The 16,633-nt window shown below is 30.7% G+C and overlaps 2 protein-coding genes across 2 annotated transcripts in view; both read left to right on the top strand.

Annotated features, from left to right (window-relative positions):
- Nucleotides 1-4,346: 4,346 nt before the first annotated feature.
- Nucleotides 4,347-9,337, top strand: LOC147069957 (uncharacterized). The gene is made up of 4 exons (XM_085949869.1): nucleotides 4,347-4,462; nucleotides 4,715-4,850; nucleotides 7,761-7,779; nucleotides 9,309-9,337. Exons 1-4 carry the CDS (start codon nucleotides 4,347-4,349, stop codon nucleotides 9,335-9,337), a joined length of 300 nt encoding a protein of 99 aa, XP_085805995.1.
- A 4,077-nt stretch (nucleotides 9,338-13,414) lies between these two features.
- IRSp53 (Insulin receptor substrate 53 kDa) overlaps nucleotides 13,415-16,633 on the top strand; it is an 804,117-nt gene continuing 800,898 nt past the window's right edge. Inside the window, exon 1 of the mRNA XM_085949618.1 lies at nucleotides 13,415-13,906. The gene's annotated coding sequence lies outside the window, so the exon portion shown is untranslated. The remainder of the gene's footprint in view (nucleotides 13,907-16,633) is intronic.

Raw genomic sequence — 16,633 nt, 5'->3', positions numbered from 1 at the left:
TTTTCTAGAATTTTTTTATGTAATATGTTTCTGAAGTTTGGAAAATTGTGTTTTTTAAAACTATTCTAATAATAGAATACTGAAATGTCATTTTGATTTCCATAGTAACGCACATATATATTAATAATTTAGTTGCAAGGACCACCCCCTTAGCAACCAATACTAGTGGGTTGGATTACGGATTTCTTCCGAAATAACTTTTCATACAAAACAGAATTAACTGAAAATGAATTCAATTCTACTTAAAGATGGCTAAAAGTATTAAAAGAATGCATTGGCATCGTGTTCTGATATATTATAAAAGTTTCAAATGTCTAGCTAGTCGGGAAGTTAGTAAAAAATCGATTGCAAGATTTGTACTGGATAAATAACCACCGGACAAACAAGAATACGAGCCAAGAAAAACGTGGTAAAATACATTTATACTGTACTTGCTTATAATCAAACGCATGACAAAATGTGACATGAAGTTAATGTTTTGTATCTGAACTTAGGTATTGGATAACTACGAACGCATATGACAGTTGGTAGTTAAAAAACATAGTTAATTAATATGACATTATAAACAAATTATTTTAATGCTTATATTAACTGCCCACTACTGAAAATACATAATCTATCAGTCTTTTAATGTCACATCAGTTTCAAAACGTCTGCTAGATGAAATTTGTCAAAAAAACTCGATTTTTAATATTAAATTTTCGTGATACATCAAAAAATGTGGCACAATAGTTTAAAACTAATTTGTTACTGTGCAAAATCTCATATCGTCAATTTTTTTCAAGTAGCAATGACTTCATTTCGACAGCTTGGCGGTTTTTTTTTTTGTTGTTTTTTTAAATAAAAATATTTTGACAATGCAATTTATCTTCGTTTCAACTCTTTCTTTTACCAAAATGGTGTTGAATAAAAAATAATTGGAATTTAGTCTTGCTATCAAGCTAGTTTTATTTCTTATACAGTGGTTTAATAGACACAAACTATATAAATTCATCAATTTTATATGAAAGCTCATAGAACGTGTGTGCCAATTTATTTTTAACGTAGTAATAAGCCATTCACGAATGTACGAAATAATAATATATAAATTCAGCGTAATTAATAGTAAATTTATGGCGGCAACTATAACTGAGGAACGTGTTCATCTAAATCTAAAATAACAGAACAAATTCTAATGGATTTAAGTTTTGTAGTATTCCATTTGAGTCGTTTTTTTGCATTGGTTTATTTGTGGATTTGTTATATTCATATTAAATAATATTATAAAAAAGTAGAATATAATTGAATATTAATTGTATAACTTATAACTAATTTAAACACTGATATCATAGATATAATATCTCATTAGTTAACTCCATTAATTCCCAATACGTTACCATTGTTCCCAGAATGGAAGATTTTACACCTTTTGAGTATAGTAGTTTTATTGTTTATAATTACTAATGATCTATTATTAGGTTTTGACGATTTATTATACGCTTATCGAGTGTATTATAATTAATAAGTTGGGGAGTTTTCTACAAACACTTCAACTATTCATTGTTTGTTATATTTTTTTTATTGTGATCCTTGACTTAATAGGTATGTGATAAAGTTTTTACCTTCTTTATCGTATTGATTTGTTATATAAGTTAGAGTTAATAGTATTCGTTGTCAGTGTGTATTTGCTTTTTGGTGAGTGTACACAGTGCTTGAAGATGCCGAAAGGCGAAACCGGGGTCGCAAAAAACGACTCAAATGGAATAGTACAAAACTTAAATGCATTATAATTTAAATTAAAATTTCATCAAGTACCTTCGGTCGATAGTATTCATATGTGAATGACGTTGGAATAATTAGATTAGATTTGGTGTTCACACAATAGATAAATTTATTGACTAGCTTGAATAGTTCCATAGTCTTTTATATATTATTTAGAATGGTTCGTCAATGAACAAGCAAGAATAATGAATAATTAGTGATTGATAGATCGATTTAATTCATGTTTTACGTCGTAGGAAATACGTCCAAATTCTAAAAGGTGCAACTTTAGGCAGAGAAAAATAATATTATGTTGGTCATAGGTACTCTTTCTTTCATGTCCGATCCTAATAATATCATACCTGTTATATAATATCATACCTGTTAAACTTCCACTCTGTGGAAGTTTGTATTAACAGATTTTTGTTTTTACAAGAAATGGATGTTAGCTAGTTGCTCAACCTATTAGATCCATACTTTGACTCAATCACAAATTGAAAAACAGTATGTGTACTTGCCAGACCCAGGATTTGAACTTGGCACCCACGATGTTATAGGTCGACGCTTGAGCCGCTCGCCATCGTGAGCTCAAGTGTAAAAATAATTTGTTATTGATGTAGATATGACAAAAAACTCAGCAAATGAATTGGAGAGTTTATTGAACACAGATAATTCTGAAAACCATCATGAGAAGATATAGCCAATAGAAAAAATCTTTTTACGAAAAAAGTAAGACACCCGACTGAAATCGAACCAGCATGAGTGTTTTCAAAATTATGTATGTTCAATAATTAGAATGGTACATTCTTAAATCTTGTGAACTATTCATTGAATAAAAGAAATGGAGAGTTTATGTATGTATAACTACGTTTGTCATTGAGAACCGTTCTGGGCGAAATTATTGAAAGAAATGTTTTGGTAATCGAATTAATTGTTTGTGTATAAAAATAGAGATTTCACGGAGTTATGTGTATAAAATGGCTGCCGACCTAAGTGGCAAGTTTAGGTAGATAAAAAAATGTCTTTATTATAAATGAAGGCTTAAAAAACGAGAACGCTATGGGTAGTTTCATATCATATTATAATTACTCAGTATAGGTAACTCATTTTTCTCACATAATTAAATTTTAAATGTTATATTCTATCTATCAAATTCAAATTTATAGATTTTCATTTCGATTTTACCTTAACCTTACCCAACTTTACCGATTAAAAATTCAAAAAGTTTGCAATAAATGACATGTAAAAACACAGAAATAGGTATAATCACTACATAATATTATTAAAACAACAGTTTAAAAATAAAGCGTAAATGCAACAGTTATAAAGTACACGACATGTCATATACGTTACAAGCGGCTGTTCGTGAGACATATTTATTTAAAAATTGCGATTATACCAAACTCAAAAAGGATCTCTCCGCAATATCTTGGGAAACTATTATGTTACCAAACATGAATATGGAATATGCCTCGGCTTGTTTCTATGCTAAACTTTGGGAGTTAATTGATACTAACGTACCGAAAAAATGCATAACTCCAATTCATCGTTATCCTCCCTGGTTTTCCAAACCCCTAATAAAAGTTATAAATGAAAAACTAAAGTATCATAAGAAATGGAAAAAGTACAGTAGGCCCCATAGATTATGATACATTTGTCATTTTAAAAAAAAGGCAAAAACGACTTGCTAAAAAATGTTATAAAGACTTCATCTTACGGGCAGAAAAATCCATTAAGCGAAACTCAAAATGTTTTTGGTCATTCGTTAAATCCAAATCCAATGGGTCCAATATTCCCGGTGAAATGCTCCTCGATGAAAAAATTGTTTCAGATGGCAAATCTATATGTAATTTATTCAATGACTATTTTAAATCTGTATTTATTCCGTCATCCTTACAAACACCTGTTTTGCAAGATGTTAGCACTATGGTAATTAATTCAATAATATTCACTCCGTCATCAGTTCTTTCATACATTAAAAACATAGACATAAATAAAGGCGCCGGTTCTGATTGTATTCCTCCCATTTTGATTGCTTCTTGTGGAGAAGAATTGGCCTCCCCATTATCAATTTTATTTAACTTTTCTGTTAAAAGCGGATGTTTCCTGATGTATGGAAAAAAGCATTAATTACTCCAATATTTAAAAGTGGGGACAAAAGCGTCATTACTAATTACAGGCCGATATCCAAACTTCCTATTTTCGGAAAATTGTTAGAAAAGATCATTTCCGACCATATTTTTGCAGCTCTGCGTAACTTCATCACACCAAATCAACATGGTTTTTTTAGGAGACGCTCCGTAGAAACTAACCTACTCGAATTCACTGATTTCATACTTAATTCTATGGGCAGTAAAACACAAGTGGACGCTATATATACAGACTTTTCTAAAGCTTTCGACAAAATCAATCACTGCTTCTTACTTAAAAAACCTTGGGCCCTGGGGATTCACGGGGATTTATTCCGTTGGATTTCTTCATACATCTCAAATCGGTCGCAAGCTGTTGCAATTAAAGGATTCGTCTCCAGTTTTATACACATTCCATCTGGAGTACCACAGGGGTCCCACCTTGGTCCCTTATTATTCATCTTATATATTAATGATATGAGCACCTGTTTTCTTAACTCACAATTTTCCATCTATGCAGATGACACAAAAATATATAAAAATATCTCTTCAGTCGATGATTGTATTGAGTTACAATCTGACTTAGATAGACTGTATAGATACTGTCAACGGAATCACATTTATCTAAACGTCAACAAATGCTCGTCAATAACATTCTCCAGAAGTATGAACCCCATCAACACAGAATACAAACTAGGAGTCGAACCCTTGAAACGCAGCTCAAAAATACGTGACCTGGGCGTTATAATGGATAATAAAATGAATTTTAACGCTCATATCAATGAAACCATAAATAAAGCTTTAAAATTACTAGGTTTTATCCTTGGTATCTCTAAACCATTCAGATCGCCTGATGTTCTGAAGGTTCTTTACTTCTCTTATGTTAGATCCTTATTAGAGTATGCCTCCGTCGTGTGGAATCCACAGTACGTTACTTATATAAATAGGCTCGAAGCGGTGCAAAAGCGATTTCGCAAGCACGTTAATTTTAAAACATACTGTTATGATTTATCTAATTCTACTTCAACCGCTGCAACTTTTATGGTACCATCTTTGGAAAGTCGACGTTCTATATCTGATCAGTATTTTCTTTTTAAAATTATCAATGGTTTTGTTGACTCGCCAAACCTACTCGAAAGGGTAGGTTTACATTGTCCATTAAGATTTACACGAAACCAAACTTTGTACCATATCAGTCGTAGCGGTTCTAATTATGCACAAAACTCCTTTATTCGGCGCTCTTGTTTAAATTATAATATGTATTTCTCCACCGTTGATCCTTTTAATAATTCACCTGTTTCATTTAAACATGCTATCTCAAAAATTTTGTATAAATAGATATATAATGTATTTACTTATACATATATATATATTCTTTTATTTTTTATGTTACTTTTTTATTTTTCTTTTTTATTTTTCTTTTTTATCTTTTGTATATCATTTAATTATTCATTATTCTTCCTCATTTTTTCTCATTTTTCTCATGTAATCTTCTTATGTAATTTCTTTATATTTATGTTATTTTACTCTCTATCTTGTTAGGATTAACTATATTATAATGTATATATGGAAACTTTGCTGGTTGCAATTAACTTTTTAATATTATATTTTAAATTTCTGTAATCAATATGTAACTGTTTGTTTTCCTAAATAAAATAAAATAAAAAATAAAAAAAAATATGGATGCCGTATGAGCGATAAGACCGTCTAACTAAACTTATCATCATGTAGGTGGAATATATCAATATCGAAAGTGATTTGTTCGAATACAGTTATTGCCCGCACAATTGATATTACCAATGGAAGGTTAGTTATACACAGGGAACTCAGAAATAATGGGAACTGAAATACACAACGGGTAAGGCGATAGCAGGTAACCGACTCGAGTAAGGAAGAATCCGGGTTAAACTTACACACGTGTCTAGAATACGTTTTACCTCGAATACTGAAAACTGCTCTCGGTTTATGCATTTACGCTCATTTAATGTTGGTGTATTACACACACTATTGCACGTGCATAATGCGTGCTTTATTTTCGTAGGACACTCACACATTCAACAGCCTGCTTCACCATGCGGCGTACTGAATATAGCCTGTCGGTATTCTATTTATTATCTGTTCTGTGGTTCTACACTTTAGGTCAGTGTTTCCCAAAGTGTGGTACGCGTACCCCCTGGGGTACGGGAAGAGTTTGATGGGATTAAGCGTTTCACCGGGAGTTGGTAATAGAGAAATGGACTCGTTTTTCCCTTTTCATGAGTTTATAACAAGTTCGGCTTGTAAAAGTGATACTGATACTCTGAAATGTAAACACAGCATTTAGAGAATTTACAAGTGGGCCTGAAAAACTATTTTCCTGATATGAACAAAAATATTGAATGGATAAGATATCCATTCAACATTAATACAACATCCATGTTAGAAGGTTTATCGCATGCGGAAGAAGAGCAATTGTTGGAATTAGCTTCAGACGGATTCTTGAAAAATAAATATAAAGAGTGTACTTTAACATCATCCTGGTTGCAAATGCAACATGTGTATCCAGTTTTAACAGAGAAAGTCCTGAAATACATCGTGCCTTTTCCAACTTCATATCTATGTGAAGTTACTTTTTCAGCATTTGTAGACATTAAGTAAAAAAGGAAGAGGCTTTTGGATGTGGAAATCTTAGATTAAAATTAACAACCAGGGAACCAAATTATGATGATCTGTCATCTCAACATAAACAATTTCATTCTTATAATTGATTATAACGAATGTTATCTGTAAAATAACTTTTATTTATTGTATTTATATTTTAATAAAAATGAATTTTATTTTTCGTTAATATTATTTTGCTTATGTACCTACTTACTAAAAAAGGAAAAAATAAATATATTTTGATTGTTTATTAAAGAATACTTATAATTTTTTTTTTGATGAGATGTACTCAGTGTTACGAAAATTATAGAAGAGGTACACAGATGTCGAAAGTTTGGGTCCTAGTAGGACGTCAAAAAATAGTATTTATTACTGACGTTCCTGATTGTTAACACAGTTACCTATCAGCGACAAACAGGTTAGCCTTACCAATAATGGCAGGTCACCTTTCTAAGAATGATTTCGAAAGTGTGGTAATCACCCATTTTCATAAAAATATTAATTAAAGTCTGACTCAATAATTTTATATTGTTCATGGGCATTACTAATTTCTCTCATTGTAATTGCTCAATTTGCCTACCCCAACGGGACGTCACTGCACACAATACCTAGGGGGAGATGATATTATTATCATATTCGTATTGTATGTTAAATTATATTGAATGGATATATATATATGTCACATAGTTCTAACATACGTTGAAGTATATTTTGCAGAACGCACGTATTACTGTATTTTTCTAACGACATTTTTATTTCTGGAAAGATATTCTTCAAAAATATACAAAATTCTACGGAAAACGTCTTCAATCAATTTTGAAAATTGAATTTGGAATGCGAATGTGAGAAACAAAAATGTTTTTTTCTTCTTTCCTTTCGTTGCTTATTTTTGTCTTGTCTTGGATAAAATGGAAAGCATACTTATGCGTTTTCCCAAATTGAAAAATACTTATGAAAAAAAAACGCCATGCGATAAGGGATCGATAGGTATATTATGTATAGATTAGATACCCACCTATATTATATTCGCTATTGGATTATTCGCTATTAGACTCTTTTGTTTATTTTGAGATAGGTACCTACCCAAGTTTTTTGAGTAGGTATAAGACATTTTTTTGAAGAGAAAATACTTCACAATATAATCTAACAATTACCTGAAAATTGTAGGTATTACATTTCGCCGTAGCATATTTCACTGTTAGCTGTCTTATCGGAAAGAGATGGCCGTATAACATTAAGATAAATAATTACAAGGAAAATTTTAAAATTTTCTGTTGAATCATATAAACTTGACTTGACTAGCTTGAACGATAAAAAAAATGTACTTGATAGAAATAATAATGAAATGTCATTTTAACATATCATATTGATTTCCATAGTAACGCACTTATATATTAATAATTTAGTTGCTAGGACCCCAGACCCCTAACAACCAATAATGGTGTCGAAATAACTTTTCATACAATAGAGAATTAACTGAAAATGAATTCAATTCTAATTAAAGATGGCTAAAAGTATTAAAAAATGCATTGGAATCATGTTCTGGTATGTTCTAAAAGTTTCAAATGTCTAGCTAGGAAGTTAGTTAAAAATCGATTGCAAGATTTGTACCGGACAAAGAACCACCGGACAAATAAGAATGCGAGCTAAGAAAAACGTTGTAAAAATACACATTGTTTATGGAGTGTTGACAGTAATGATGCAGTTTTATTAGATTCAATAAACACATTTTGCCATTATTATCAGGTGTTTGCTAGGTAAATTATAAAATATGATTTCAATGTATTTCTAATTTATTTATCTATATATTTTCTTGTCTTTCCCTTATGTATATTTTAAGTTTTTTTTTATTTAGACATGAATTTAATCTCAATATTATACCACGTACAACAATCTGTTTCTCATCTCACGGTAATACGGCCAACTGTATACGTACAAATTTTTAGGTACCTACGTAAGTTTTCATCTTTCATCTCATAGTCTGAATGGTACAGTTTGCATTATAATAAGAAAGAATACTTTAAACGTTTGATTACTTTTAGTATCTATAGCTGAATAAATAAAATTGGTAGACATGAAACATATTATTCTGTAAGTAGGCGCATTGAGCTTTGATTTGTTATCAATGTTATCATCCTGGAGCCAGTAATTCTAAAAAATGTTCACACAATCTAGATTCTAACGCTTTACATTGTTTTATTATTGCTTTTTTGAGTTTTGGACTTAAATGAATTGTAAATCGGTAATTAATTAAACTGCCGTTTACGTGATAGAATTCTATTATAATGGTTTTAAAATAAAGTAATTTTTGTTAATTATTCTACTTTTTTATGATTTTACCGAGGCTTTGACTGCGACTCGCTGTCATATCGCCTTTTTTCATCTAGAGGAGGACCCGTCGATCAAGTCTTTACTCCAATTCTGTTAAAGACCTTTACAATTTTGTCAAGCTCTTCCGTCTTGCCCGCCGCCAGGGCACCTTTTAATTCGTCGACATTTTCAAAGATATCTGCAATTCGCAGCTGTACTTTGTGTCGTTCATATCTAGGGCATTATACTGCTGCATGTACAATATCCTCCAAAACATCATATTCATCGCAAAGCTGTGAATCGCTTCTTATTGTATTGTGTGTCCTGTTCTTAGCTTCAGTATCAACTTAAGCTCATTTCTCTTCAAAGGAGACTCTACAAAACAGGGCAACAAACGTGAGGATGGTAGAAATGACTAATTATTATTCCACTTTAAATGAGTAATTCACATTGACGGCGGCTTTGGACTATAAATTCAAATTCGGAATGGTCGAATATTACGTGTGACTTTACTTTAAAAAATGGTGGTTCTAAAAGCTCTGGTTTAAGTTTACCTTAGTAGACAGTGACGTCCCGTGGGGGTAGGCTGATTGAGCGTTGCTTGGGGGCGGCAAATCAAAGAGAATCTTTTGGTATATCGCTCATGAGAAAGCAATACCTCGTATGCCACATGACACTTTTTGTGGATGAGATGAAAAAATATGTATATTCTCTGTGATTCCATCAAATTTATTACGTATTTTTCGTATTCAACTATTATTCTTAATAGTGATTTACAAAAAATTAAGAATTTTTACGCCTTGATAGTAGCTAGAAAGAGTTTTTTTCATCTCGTGTTTTGTGGCATACGACGTATTGTTTTCTCATGAGCGAAAACGAAAATATCTTTCATTCAAAAAAATCAGCTCACTGGTTGGAAACAACATGCATTAATTAACACAAAACGTTTAACAGGGCTGTATTGGTTCGTGATGTCTAGTTTACTACCGTTTCCCTTCGACGTCCTTGGTGACCAGAAACGAAACGAACACGGATGATAAAAAATATTTTATACAATAATGGGGCGGCATTTTGTCTAGGAACGTCACTGTTAGTAGATTATGTACTTATTATATTAAATGGATTATTCAACAATAATAAGGCTTCAGTGTACGTTATTTAAGCGCATCTTAGTTGTATTACAGGTCTCACATATGTACTCTATCATTAAAACCTTGTGTAGGAATCGTAACAACTGACTATTACGATGTCAATTACGTAAATGGCTGGCTATGAAAGAAAGATTACATAGGTCAAGCTCATAAATAGCGCAAGTTGCTGGTAATAAATACATACGGCCATTATTTTCAGTATATATGTAGGTAAGTTTCGAAATATTAACAATAAAGATAATAAAAAAACAGCATTCCTTTCACTACTTGTGCAAGATTGGGTAGAGTCGAAGAAAAGTACTCACCGGCGTTGTTATGTTGGTCAGGTAGCTTTATCTGCCCAATTATCACTTTTGTATGACTGCGTTCATAATGATACTGGATGCATGTGCCGCATACAATCTTTGGCTGAAATGGTGCGTGTAATGCCGGTAACTATCAAAGATCTTTGATAAATATCTTTTATAAAACATAGTGTATAAAATATGTCTTTTATAAAAAGAAATACTACGACATTACATTTTATATCAGTTTAGCCTGTTGTAACTAAATAGTTTTTAATTTATTAAAACCATCGACTGAAGATACTTGAATTTTAATTATAATGTATTTACGTTTTGTATGGGTAAATCGTTTTACAGTGGCACCATGGGTATGGCAAATGCGGATTGCAGTTGTAGTGGTATTGTTTGCTAGCATTGAAACAGGCATTGTCGCAAGCAATTCAATACACGCGCGAATCGCTTATGGTGCCACTGAGTCATTTTTTGCGACCCGGGTTTCGCCTTTCGGCATCTTCAGTTACTATGTGCAAAATATAGTATCTCATTAGTTAACTTCATTAAATTTCTAGTATTAATTAACAATTTTAGACCTGTTGAATGTAGTATTTATTGATTATTATTTCATTATCTATTATTAGGGTTTGACGATGTATATGCGTATTGATTGTATTATTAGGTGTTTTTTACAAACAATTCAACTATTCATAATTTGTTGACTTACTTACATAATAGGTGGGTGATAAAGTTTTTACCTACTTTATTGTATAAATTTATTATGTGACTTGGAATTAATACTTTGGACGCGGAAGACGCACACGGTGCGTAATGACCAGGCGGCCGATCGATGTAATTAACGTGCATTTTAAAGGGGGCAATTAAAATCTCATTATCTATTCAGCAGCGAAAGCGTTAATTGTATTTGTTGTCAGTGTGTATTTACCTTTTGGTTAGTGCACATAGTGCCTGAAGATGCCAAAAGGCAAAATCCGGGTCGCAAAAAAACGACTCAAATGGGATTTGAAATTTAAATAGTTTTTTTACAGTGCTATAATTTCCAAATTTAGTAAATCTATAAAAATCAACGATTTTACTTTGATGAAAGATAGATTTGTACCCTTCAAAACGTGCTACTAATAATTATATTAAAAATACGTAATTATAATCGTCAATCTAATATATTTTTAAAAGTATGAAAAGAAACAAAGTAACTCTGGATATACTGTTGTTTTCACAGCTCATTATAAAAATACGAAACGGAAGAAATTAACCAAAAAATAAATTAATAAAATAAAACACACTAGTTCCACTTATTACAACGTTTTTATTAGGTCGTATTCTTATTTGTCCGGTGGATGCTTGTCCGGTACAAATCTTGCAATCGATTTTTAACTAACTTCCCGACTAGCTAGACATTTGAAACTTTTAGAATATATCAGAACACGATGCCAATGCATTTTAGCCATTATTAAGTAGAATTGAATTCATTTTCAGTTAATTCTGTTTGTATGAAAAGTTATTTCGGAAGAAATCCGCAATCCAATCCACTATTATTGGTTGCTAGGTCCTAACAACTACATTATTAATATATACGTGCGTTACTATGGAAATCAATATGAGTGTCAAAATGACATTTCAGTATTATTTCTATCAAATACAATTTTTTTGATCGTTTAAACTAGTCAAGTCAAGTTTATATGATTCAACAGGAAATTTAAAAACGTTGTATATAAAAAGCTCTTTTTATCTTGTTTTATTTTAATATTAGTCAGGACCGGTTTCGTTCGCTTCAAAGGCTCACTGTCTACTTGTAAAGAATATACATAGGTACATGGTGTGTTTTATTTTATGAATACAATGTAGTCCCACTATAAATTGACAGTAGTAAACACCATTAAGGAAAAAGCAGAATTATTATTTGTAAGATAAATACGAAAAATATGAAACACTCGCCATCTTTTAAGGTTATACCTCAGTTGAGGCATGGTCTAAAAAGATCGTGACTAGGCGATGCGTGGATTGTGCAAATGACGCGAGCGGAACGAAATTTAATTTGTCATAAAAATTCAACATGCGTGCATTTAATGTTCTGTTTATTGTTCTATTAGTAACAATAATAACATATTCATTGAAATGTTTTCTTTTTCAAATAAATGGGTAACGTTTTTTAGTCATCTTTACACGATTTAAGAATTAATACCCCCGTCGCCATCACGAAACAAATTGACTTGTTCACAGGTCGACTTTCGCTCTCCGATTGCCAGCGATTCCAAATTTTCGTCGCACCTATAGTTGAAAATTATTTGCTGTTTCACTGAAGTATGCTCTTAAAAACAAAACACTAGAAATATAAATATACAAGCCAACATATTATATATTCATCGTACATTTTACTTTAATCTTATAAATTAATATGTAAACAGTGCAATTTTATACCCTCTCATGTTTTACAAAAGAATAATCTTAAAAGAAATGCTGTAAAACATTTTAGAAAATAACTTTGAAAGTCCAAATACTGAATAAATTATTTGAGATAATAATTACTTATTTCAATTAAGAAAGTATACGTTGAATTAAGTAAGTTAAACGGTGAATATATGCGTAATTGAAGATCTAGGGATCGGGAAGAGTGGAAGGAGCTAGGGGAGGCATTCATCCAGCAGTGGATCGCCTCCGGCTGATGATGACGATACATAAGCTTTAAGAATGTAGCATTATTTATTGAAAATAGAAAACATGAAAATATGTGTTGAAATAACAAGACGTCTAATAAGTAGATATGTATATATGTTTTAGAGACTTTCCCAAGTTAAGAGGAAATTACTAAAATTGTATCGCTTAGAAATATTTTTTTTTCAAATTTAAATTTGTTTTATGATAAGGATTTATTTACGCTCAACCGATATGCATGCGAAATACCATCGATTTGTAAGTAGGGGGCGTCGTAATTGGAAAACTTTTATACGGAAGGGCATTAAAAAGGCATCGTTAGGCTTCGAGGTTTACTTAGATAAGGCAAACTTATCATCGCATAAGAGGCAGGTTGATACACCTTAACCGATATAAAGGTAAAATTAGCCACTTCGTAAGTAAACTTTGTGCAATGGTGGTCGTGTTTTAGAAAGTTGGCCCGCACTGCCTTGCTAGCCGGGATTTCGAAGTCAGTCTACGCCCAGCGTCGCTTGCAGACGGACGTGCGTCACGAGAAGCTGCAAAAGCGCAACGTAAATATTTTCCGCGCCGCCTTACGAACTTCCGAAACTTTCCGATATACACTTCCGTATTAGCCGGAAGCTTCCGGTAAAAATAAAGCCTTACAGAAAAAGCTTTTGAAAGTGTTTTGTGTGTAGAGCTCAACGAGAAATTTGTCGTCAACAATAAATCAAAACAAGTCCGTGTTTGCTATACAGTAAAATAATAAAAAAAAAACATCGCTAATGTCATTATAACTACAGTGAAAAAAATATATCTACGTCTTTGTATTATATTAAACTATAATACAGTCATTATAAATTGTGTATTGTTTATGTTGTATTAGTGTTAATAAAAAATTGATTACTATTATTATATTATTAGTGTTTTAATAGTGGTCTTACATTTGAACTGGAAAACTTAATAGTTGGATTCGTATTTGGATACCTTCATTTGAATGTAAGTATTTTTATATTATTACATGTTTGATTTTCTATCACGTAAGTCTCTAATAAGTTCTTTAAGAAACTCTATGTATATGTACCAACGCCCTTTTTTATCAATAGTACCTACATAATATTGACGTTTTAATTTATAATCAATCAGAAATATCTTTTTATTATTAAAAAGTAAATATAAAATATTTATAAGTTTAATTATAAGGAAGTAAGTATTTAAATTTAGAATATAGACTATATCGATAATTCAGTTTCAAAGTATTACAAGTCAAAAATTTGCAGTTTTGAGTTAAGTATGAGAAAATGCTTTAAATACTAGTGATAATCTGTGATTATTTTAAAATGACAGTGGTTATTATTCTCGGTAATTTAAACCTCTAAAAGCTCATATTATTAATATTAGAAAAACATAAAATTATGTTTATAATAATATAACAATTAATATATTTTTTTAGATAATCCTAGAATTTCATTAAAATATACAAAAATTAGGTATACAGTAGAAGATTAAACGTACCCACAATCTTGTTTCCTAATTATCTCAAAACTATGCTTTTTGAGTTGTTACAATAATTTAAAACTGAGGTATCGATATCTTAAGCTGTTTGAGAAGATGGATTTTCAAATGGTACCTACTCAATAAATTAATTTTTAGCTGTTTGATGCCTTTAATAGGTAATTAGTTAGATACTTTTACAACCACAAAAATAATAGATTGCAGAAAAAAATCGTCAAATAATTAAATAAATTCTGTTTTTTTATTCATAAATATTTTGTTTTATTTTTGGATTAATTTAACTTGAAATAAGCTTTATAGGCAGGATTTGTTTTATTTTTTTAATCAACGTATCTGTAAGAAGTCAAAATTAACTTCGGTATACAAAGTTAGAAAAAGTGTTTTAAACTTAACAAAATTAATTCTTAAGTAAATTCTTAATGTTAACCGAAATAACCAAAAAAAAAATGATACCAATAAAGTGACATAATTCAAAAATTAATTAGTAGGTAATCATTATAGTTTAATTATATTGTTATTATAGCAAATACAATTTCTAATTGAATCATTCTCATGGTATTAAAATTGTATTTATATAATGAAACCTAATGTACTCAAATGCCTACTTCTTACATATATAAGTATTAGGCTTTATTCAATTATGTAAAACAAATAGATTTATTTAACAATACAGAAGCCATAATTGCTATTAGCTACTTAGTAAGACGTCTCCGTTATATCTCATCGAGCAGATTGATAATCAAATTTGTATGTTTAATGTTAAAATAATTAATCGAATCCTCCATTACTTAATGGCGTTGATACATTATTATTATTTAATTTTAAATTAAGACAGTATGAAGTTTACGTATAGAATTGCATGAACATGTAATTAAAACAAGAAAGCACAAAGATAATTCCAAATTCAAACGTAAGTATAAAACTTTTTAATCGAAAACTCTTTTGGTTCTGCAGTATGAAAGATAATTGTATTTAGATCTTTATTATAATAATATTGCTAAATACTCTTAGTAAAATTAATATTATGAACGTAGATATGATATTAGCAAATAAGAAAGTATAGAAATATTCAATTATGTATTATATTATTTAATATAATGAAATAATAATAAAAAAATGCTTCTTAATTTGATTGCTGGCTCATTAATTCTATACACCGTTGCATTTTATTGTATTGAAATGCTTTCTTGTTAAAATTATATAGCAAATAGGTATATTAATAATAGAACAACAGTGGATACATAATTATATAATTATCAGCCTGTTTAATTCCACTGCTGCACATTTATTTTATACACAAGACTGCTGTAGGCAGCTATTGAGGGTAGTGTTTTATTTTTTGTATTATTAATAGCACTTATTGTAACAATTACAATAAGTTACTTGTAATTGTTACAATAAGTGTTATGTTTCAAAATCACCTCCATTGGCTGTGTTAAATTTTAGAGTGAGATAGACAGTTTTGACTGTTTAGACGGCCGATAGCGGTCTATAATAGTAGTCTTGTGTGAGCATGGATGAGCTGGATTGCAATGCCTTCTCAATCACCACAAAAGAAATTTTCAAACTGTCTCAACACTTTTGGATTCCTATGTAATGCCACCTAACTTAAATATTGTGACAATACAACTTACATTGGAGTGAGTTTTCGGACGTCTTATATCCTTCAGCGCACCTATTCTGTACGCAAGAGTGCTATCGGCGGCTATCGAGGGTTGTTTATCATATTTATGTAATGGAGCAGTTAATTGTTACAATAAGTTAACAATATGAACTGTCAAAAAGTGCTATGTTTGAATAGCATCTCTCTGTGTTAACTTTTAGAGCGGGATAAACAGTTTTGACAGTTTAGTTTAGACGGCTAACTTATTGTAACAATTATAATGCCTAAATACATACATTTGATAAACTACTCTCAATAGCCACCGATAGCAGCCTTGTGTATGGAATATATGCGAACGTACCACTAAAAACCCGCATTCATTCATGAGTCGGTTCATCTACATTAATTAAAGTTTATGGCAAACTAAATCATATCGAATTATCTCGTTTGATTTCTTATTAATTTGATTATTTTTCTGTGTTCATGCGTGATGCCCAACATACACCTTCCATGCCAAAGCAACAAAGACAATAATTAAATATTTCAAAGACAAAAGAGCAATAACAGCCACCAAGTATATTTAAAAATAACTATCTTGAAGACAAAAATCAT

The sequence above is a fragment of the Rhyacophila brunnea genome, unplaced genomic scaffold (assembly GCF_057557595.1).
Source record: "Rhyacophila brunnea isolate RB1 unplaced genomic scaffold, BYU_Rbru_1.0 scaffold_22, whole genome shotgun sequence".
Lineage (NCBI taxonomy): Eukaryota > Metazoa > Arthropoda > Insecta > Trichoptera > Rhyacophilidae > Rhyacophila > Rhyacophila brunnea.
This window is presented reverse-complemented; position numbering and strand designations above follow the sequence as displayed.